This window comes from Rutidosis leptorrhynchoides, chromosome 7, assembly GCF_046630445.1.
Source record: "Rutidosis leptorrhynchoides isolate AG116_Rl617_1_P2 chromosome 7, CSIRO_AGI_Rlap_v1, whole genome shotgun sequence".
Taxonomy (NCBI): Eukaryota; Viridiplantae; Streptophyta; class Magnoliopsida; order Asterales; family Asteraceae; genus Rutidosis; species Rutidosis leptorrhynchoides.
This window is the reverse complement of record NC_092339.1, coordinates 83,475,346-83,483,713: the sequence shown is the minus strand read 5'-3', so window position 1 is coordinate 83,483,713 and position 8,368 is coordinate 83,475,346. Positions and strand designations below refer to the sequence as shown.

Below are 8,368 nucleotides of genomic sequence, written 5' to 3'. Positions count from 1 at the left end.
GTTTTTTTTCCGAAATGCAAGTGGTATAAATACTCGAGGCCCAAATCAGGTGGGCCGTCCTATAACAAATACACGAAAGAAAGAAGCTGGGCTTCTATAAAGCACAAGAAATTAAAAAGACTTGTTTTTATTCTCGGATAGAGGAAGGATTGTCTACATCTCACCTCCTCCATACACCACTCATGTGGTATTTGGTTTTGTTGTTGTTGTCGTTGTAAGTGTTAAAGGATATTGCACTATATCATGTTGTTGAAATACATAGAAGTTGATTGGAGTGTTTGATACTTTGATAATTAGCAATTTACACATTGTACTTTTCAATGACTCGTTACAACAATTCTATGCCTCACAAAAAACAGCTGCACAAAATGTAGCTGAAATTACAATGAATAATACATTCCCCTCCCTTGTGAGGACAAAATGTAATAAAGATGAAATACAGGAAGAATATAACTTCAATAACATAAAATACACTTGAATGATTCTCTAAAAGAGAATTAAAAATAATAAAATAAATCAAATGAATTTATAATGGTATACCATCTTTTACTTTATGCTTGTCTTCAACCTCTTGAACCCTTCACCACTCGAATACACCAACGATTGATCAACATAACTCATCTCGCTTTCCTGTTGCAAATAATTTAATCTTGAATAAAGATTTTACAAAGATTGGACTACTCACTAGTAGTTAATAGTTAAAATAGTGGTAAAAGATAGAAAAAAATTTAAAGAAGTACCTTGAGATCGGTTGAAGAGGAATCAAGTAAACCGGTATTTGATCTCTTTCCAAGATCAATTTGTACCGAAATCTTGGCGTGTGATAAATCTACACCGGTGCTCTTTAATGCTTGTGTTAGAGCACTTGATAATCTGCTTTAGTAAAAAAATTAATAATATCAGCCCATAACAGAGAAGCTTTATCAATCTATAATTAAGTTCTCTGTTTTAAAGCATACTAAAAAGTGGCCCATTTGGAATTTTATCCAATCCGCCCATTACCTCCTAATTATATTATATTATATTATATTATATTATATTATATTATATTATATTATATTTAAAAGTTAAAGGAAAATGAATAGTACTATTACTTTTTCAATTTTCACAACCTTTAACTCCTAACTTTCATTAAAATACAAATCGAAAGTAAAGGGAAAATGAATAGTAACATTTCTTTTTCAATTTCCACAAACTTAACCCCTTAACTTTCATTAAAATACAAATCGAACCCCCACTTTATACGTATTTTTTTCCCCAAATTTTAAAAGCTTAACCCCTAACTTTTATTAAAATACAAATCGAACCTCCACTTTACTAACTTTTTTTTTTACTAATATTCAATTTTCACAAACTTAACCCCCTAACTTTTATTAAAATACAAATCGAACCCCCACTTTATACGTAAATTTTTTTCAAATTCCATAAACTTAACCCATTAACTTTTATTAAAATACAAATAGAACCCCCACTTTACTAACTTTTTTTTATTAAAATAAAACCCGAACGCTAAAAGAAGCAACTTTCACAAAAGGAACAACCCTTCAATGTTATGTCGAAAAAAATTCTTTTTTACAAAATAGATCAAGATTTTTTTTTTTAACTCGCATTCAAAACGGAGCCCCCGGCGCGAAGCGAGGGCTCCACAACTAGTTATAATATAATAAAATATATATGTTGAGAATAGTTTAAAAAATAACTATAAGAATAATGATCAAAATCTTGAATACAAGTGTTTAGGAGCTTGGATGCATTAAAAAGGGTTTCAACAACTTTCTGCCTCCTGGACCTGTTTGACCCATTTTCAGTTTAACAGCCCAAATTGACCTATTCATGCATAAATGGGTTGAAACTTCCACCATTAGTGATGGATATGGTAAAAGTTCTCACCCTTGAGAGTAGATTGTTGAGATGCTAATCGTGCCGCTTTCAATAATTACATCTTGATCTTCTTTTTTGTTACTAGTAATGGTGCAGTCTGTTTTATATGATGGGCTATGAGATAAATTAGGTGAAGGGTGTAAAGTTGTGGTTGCTATATCATGAGTGGAAATTTGTGTATGACAGGCTGCATTCTGCTAGAAACATGAAATATACAAATAACAAGTTGAAAGTGCATAATTAGTTGCCATAGATAAAGATTATATATAATATATATTTTTACTATTATATTAACTTACAACCAAGTACCAAACATATATTGTGAGAGTATGAATCTACCAGTGGGATCATCTTTGGAGATTCATTGGTCCTTTCTTGGGATGAATCCTCATATTTGTGCAACTTTTCTTGTAGAAACTGAATATACTCAATAACCTATATACGTATACGACGGATGTTATCATGTTAAATTAGAATTAAAAGACAACATCAATGCTCAATGTTGATTCTAATTTTAGAGGTTAATCGGAACTGGAATCTCAAAGATTACCTCTAACAAAAATGATGCTTTATCTCTCTTTTGATCTCCGTGAGGGATAATTCCTCTCAACTTTGAGAATCTGCAATGGGAGATTCAGAACTTGTTAAGAAAAATTGCATAAAAAGGGACAATTGCCAAAAAACAAAAAAAAACAAAAAAAAAAAAAAATATACAATTTTTATAGTTAGTTAGACAAGTTACAATATTCTTGAAAGTTTGTTATCTTAAATAGTAAAAAAAGTTTAAAACTTTTTGGATTTTACTGGCGAAAAAAGTAGGTTAGAAAAACATGCCTGTCATTGATCTTGCTTCTCCTACGTTGTTCAGTAGCAGAGTGTTTCGAGCGGGGGCTGTTGGGCTTTCGATCAGGGTTTGAATCATCAACTTTAATTGACATTGGTTCTTTCTTGATAACAAACACTTCATCATGGTCTTCCTCTTCTTGTACACTCTTACCAAACTTCATCGTATCGACGAAATACCGATTCTTTGAAGCTGCGGGTAGACTGCAACGTTAGACGTGGACTGTTAAAACTGGCTGTAGATATATAAAATTTGATATTTGATGTAATATAAATGGATGACTGAGATTATGAATTACTGTGAGGATGAGAGAGAACTGAAGGTTGCACTTGAATGGTTATAAATGGACGATGAATGTGATGTTCGATCCGTGAATGTCATCCATGGTGTTCCGATCTTCATTCCGCCCTCTATAATTACATTTAGCAAATAATTACTGTTTCGACGTAAATTTTATGCTTGCTACAATTAGATTTGATTAGAGGTGCCAATTCCGACCCATATGTTACGCATGAGTTTATTTGGGTTGTGTCTTATCATAGACGGGTCAAATGAAAAGGCTAAAACAGAACAGGTCAAACAGGTTGCGAATATCTCGAAACCCATTCTCAAAGAATACAACCTCCTAAGTTGTAATACAGTCATAACTTATTGTGGACCTTGTGGTAAAATTATGGCTGTTTTATAAAATGACCCATTCAACCTGATAGACAAAAGGAGTTCACAGGACACGTTTCATACCAAACAAGAAAACGACCCAATTCAACCTGAACACGAAAATGACCCATTCAACCTGATACTGATAATGACACACTCTTTATTGACTTATAACCGAACTATTTCATCTGCCCATTTTGCCACCTTTAGATTTAAGATTGCATACTTCACCTACATTGTTCCAATAATAAGATAAAAGCGAATTAACCAATATCTGTTCTTACCTTGCATCACCTGCTTAGTTCCTGCAATATTCTCCTTCCCTGTCTTTCCCTTGTTTGTATTAGACTCTTCCCATAGCGTGAAACCGCTCCCTGCAGTGTAAGAACTGCAGTTTGAGTTTTCATCATTGTTATTGCTACTACTCGATTGTGCACCCGAAATCACAATCCCTTCAGGCTTTGGTACCTTGTGGGTCCCAATTTGATTGATATATGAATCATGACTAATGTTATAAGTCCCAATCACCCCAGGTATGACGTGTTCCCCTTCTTTATCCACATTCTTCACAACTTGTTCCAGTGGTTGCAAGAAGTCATGAGTTTTAAGGTAACCGCCTGCGTAAAACGACACAAAATGAGGTCTAAACATTTCAGTAAAGAATTAATTTAAATGAATGTCTTCCATGAACCATGAACTGCTGATACCAAAAGTGTAGTAAAACAGTAAGAAAAATTAAACCAAAAGTTGAAAATTATAACAAAAATACCAATATTAACCACATCATATATCTGAACTTCATATATCTGAACTTTTTTCTCCACCATGGGTGGGGGTTATGTCAGTGTGGCTAATTCCAAATGGTATGTATGGCCTACAACAAGAACCATGTATCCGTGCCCCCCTGGACCCAGTTTAATTAGGGTCACGGGTACACCTAACTCTTGAAAAAAAAAATCCTTGCATGTACAATCACATATCATGTCATCCAATTAAATTAAATATAATATCATATACTAGTCAATTAGACACATGAACAGATGCACATCAACTCATGCATGACATAAAATTATTAGTTCTTGTTTTCTAATCTTATCTTATCAGCAATTGTACTCTGATAAGTGATATTTGTCTTATACAGTAAAATTTACTAGAGACCCTTTAGTCAAGCAGTTTCAATATACACTTATTTTTTAAATAAAAACACATTAGAGTTTACATTACTAACCACACACTAATAATACACATGATTATCACACACAGCAATTCTCAAATTTCCAACACCACTCAATAGCAAACACTAAAGAGGATTTGAGTTCATTGAGATTAATTGTTAATAAGATTTGCTTTTCAAAAAAAAAAAAAAAAAAAAAAAAAAAGAGGATTTGAGTTCAAATCCAATGCAGGATAAACCTGTTTTGTTAAATATTATTTAATTAATATTTAATATTTTATTATAATACAAAAAGCTTAATAGTTAATACAAATAATTGTGCTTGATGCATAAGACCACTCCCTATGGTTAGTTACCCGCTCATTACACGTAGTTATCCGTAATGAACCATAGGCATGACTTAGTTACCCGCATTAGTTACCCGCACTCACCATGAATTTAATGGAAAAGTTTTGGTTAGTTATAGGAATTGTGAGTCCCAGTGGCTTTTTATTGTTGGACTTGATGCTTTATTGCTTGTACGTTGTATATTAAGAGTAGTATTGTTTTAGCCACGATAGGGAGTGTTTAGTTATGAGTTAACTATAGGATATTGGTGTTGATGTGGCGCTGATGTGGAAGGTTAAGAGGATGAATAGTTTAGTTACGATAGGGAGTTGCCTAATTATTACAACACATTATTTATCATTAATTTATTGATTTATTTTGTCATGTCTACATCAACCATTCATTTACTGAAACCCCTCCCCTTCCAGCAAACTTCAGTTAATTTTGAATTTTCAAACCTCTTTTGGTTTCCAACACAAATTAATCCATAAGTTGATCCAGTAAATTAAAATAAATTATATCGATGCATGATACTATTAATTAATAAGAACAAGTGACTACTATTACTTGCATGTTTTAATTTGATGGATATATCTACCTTCTATATCAATTTATCAGTATCTAATTAAAAGTACTTTATCAGTTATTATGAAAGGTGATGCAACATATATGATGCGGAGTACATATTTGATTAATTGAAGCGTTATCCCCACTTAACATGTACCTACTACATTGATACATAATAGGTCGACCAAGGAAAATTTTACCAAATAATTAGTTAAATTTATACATTAAAAAAAGATAAAAATTAAAGGGCTCAAAATGCACCTGGATTAATATTGCTGAATGATGGATCTTGTTGAGCGGGTGACCGAAGTGAAAGAAAGTCACGCCCTGCATTATTTGCTCGTAGATCACACACCAGACTTAATTATTCGATAAAATCGTAAATAATTGGTTAACTGTGTGCGTGAAATCGAAAATACTGAATTGAAGTTGATGATACCTTGGACTCCACGGAGATTATGATTAGAAAACTCCATTTCAGCAACAATTCAGAACGTACAACCTACTCAGATTTAAATTTAAATCTAGTTTATTCAGCTAAAAAGTACTGTAATTAATTAATAAATTAATTAAAAATCCATTCTTCTTCGATTAGATCGTGCAAACGAGATTCAGATTAATTAGCTGGCCAGATCTGGTAGAAGCAATAGATTACGTCACTATATGCAATAGATTGCGTCACTATCTATTCGAATTATACTATCATAACTCACTAACATGATAACTTAATTAACATCCTCAGAATACATTATATTTATAATTATAATTTCTGGAACTACAAAAATTATGAGTATTAATTAAATTGTACTCTAGTTGATGTATTATTATCAGTAGTAATTATGAAAAAGCAAAATTAACTGTCCAAACGGATAAAACTAAAAAGCAAACAGTTCCGTACGGATTGCATACCTTTAATATGAATATTGAAACAAAAATCGGAATTCAGGTATCAAAATTCGTGAAGTGACGATGTACGTACGAGTGTACGACTTCAATTCTGGAATATGAAGTAACTGTGAATTTAACGATGAATTGAATTAGTTGAATATGTTATTTTTGTCGAATTTTGATTGTGTTAATATTACAGTAGAGAATATTTGTCTCTCTCTTATGCGCTAGCTTTTGAAGAAGACAATGAAAAATGGCTCGCAAACGGTTTCCGTTTTGTTACATATATATAACATCAACCCTCAGTTATAACGGCGTTTATCCTGATTTTATCAATTTAAAATAAACAGATTTATTCAAGTATTGTGATTTTATTTATTTTTTTCTAAAATGTAGATCTAAATATCTCATGAAAATACAAACTAATTCACTCTGTAACCAGTGATGCGATATACTTTTTGATGAATTTCTTTTGGGACATAGACACGAGATTGCATTCTTTAATTGTTCATTTCAGTTGTTTATTGCATTGGTTATAATATTTGTGCAATATTGACTCGATGTGATGACTACACGATACGATTTCCTAGTCGTGACGCGATAAATTAAACCAAGTTTGCCTATCTAATGCTAATCTTCGCATAAAAATGTTGATTTTTCCGAGAAATGTGTTTGACCCACATTTTATAAATATCGGCCGAAGGAAGCACATGATCATCAATGAACAATATTGTTCTACTAACAGAGTAACCAACTTCGTATGATAACGACTAACTCCATGTATCCATCCGTCTCCGAATACCGTGTTCCCAACTTTCAAACATAGTTCTTGCATATACGACTTGTTACTTGCACTATATTATTGTGATTCCACCACCACTGTCAGGAACCGTTAACAAGCATATCGGGTGTCGAACAATTTTCATCCACCTCTAAACGAGGCAATCGCCTGATTTTTTCTTTCAAAGCTCCGTCTCCTAACCATTTATCTTTCCATAGCCGGACACTAGTACTACATCCCACCTTGATTCTTAAGACATTTGACAGGAAGCATGCTAGCATTCTTCGCCTTATTGAACGCACCAACAATAGAGGACCACACGTCATTCCTACCTGCAATTATATATAATCCGCCAAATGGGCTATGTATAGCTTTAATAACTCGAACCCATAATGCATTAGGCCAAGAGACAAAACGTCTAATCCATTTTGATATAAGTTCGAGATTAAAAGATCGGAGGCTCCCAATATCAAGACCTCCTTTATCACGTGACTCTAAAGTAACTTCGAACGGCTCCAATGCATCTTTATAGAATCACGTGTACTACCCCAAAAAATTTGTGATCTCAATCTTTCTAAGTCGTTGATCACGAGCTCGGGACATTTAAACAACGATAATAAATGCCCAAACTTCGCAAAAATTCCTTCACAATAGTAAGCTGACCTCCAATAGAGAGTAGATTCACTTTCCAACCCAAAAATTTCTTAACAAATCGATCTCTAAGTGTATTCTAAGATGGTATATTTTGGTGTTTGCACCCATAGGTAATCTCAAATAAATGAAAGGGAATATACCTTTGTAACATCTCATATCATGCACATAACCGTCTACGATCGAATCAAGCACACCCAGTCCGTAAAATTTAGACTAAGCGACATTAATTATTACACCTGAGAACCGATGAAAATCATTCAACACTTGTAGAGAATTTAACAAACTTTCTATATTCCATTCCGACACAATAACCGCGTCGCCCGCATAAAGTAAATGTGAAACATTAACTCCCAAATTGGCGACTGATGTGCCTGTAAAATCACCTGATGCCATTTTCTCTTTCAAACACAAATGTAACCTTTTCATCATCAAAAGAAATAAGTATGGGTTCAATGGATCCCCTTGAATGATACCTCGATGAAGATGAAATTCACCCGTTGGGCTGCCATTCACGATAATCGAAGTACGATACGAATTAAAACACATTCCAATTCACGCTCGCTACACATCACCAAATCCCAAAGTCATAAGCACG

The 8,368-nt window shown here is 33.2% G+C and overlaps 1 protein-coding gene across 7 annotated transcripts; it reads right to left on the bottom strand.

Moving 5' to 3' along the window:
• Window positions 1–277: 277 nt before the first annotated feature.
• LOC139857366 (transcription factor BIM2-like) lies at window positions 278–6,584 on the bottom strand. Of its 7 annotated transcripts, none has more exons than XM_071846110.1 (11): window positions 6,360–6,584; window positions 5,890–6,084; window positions 5,712–5,792; window positions 3,667–3,999; window positions 3,024–3,135; window positions 2,716–2,928; window positions 2,432–2,501; window positions 2,191–2,316; window positions 1,891–2,078; window positions 741–873; window positions 278–630 (listed from the first exon to the last, which is right to left on the bottom strand). In XM_071846110.1, exons 2-11 carry the CDS (start codon window positions 5,924–5,926, stop codon window positions 547–549), a joined length of 1,377 nt encoding a protein of 458 aa, XP_071702211.1. In that variant the 5' UTR covers window positions 5,927–6,084; window positions 6,360–6,584; the 3' UTR covers window positions 278–546. The 7 variants fall into 7 exon arrangements, with proteins under 7 accessions (XP_071702211.1, XP_071702210.1, XP_071702214.1 ...); XM_071846109.1 differs by having other exon boundaries at window positions 5,890–5,952; XM_071846113.1 differs by having other exon boundaries at window positions 5,712–5,777; window positions 5,890–5,952.
• Between the last annotated feature and the right edge of the window lie 1,784 nt (window positions 6,585–8,368).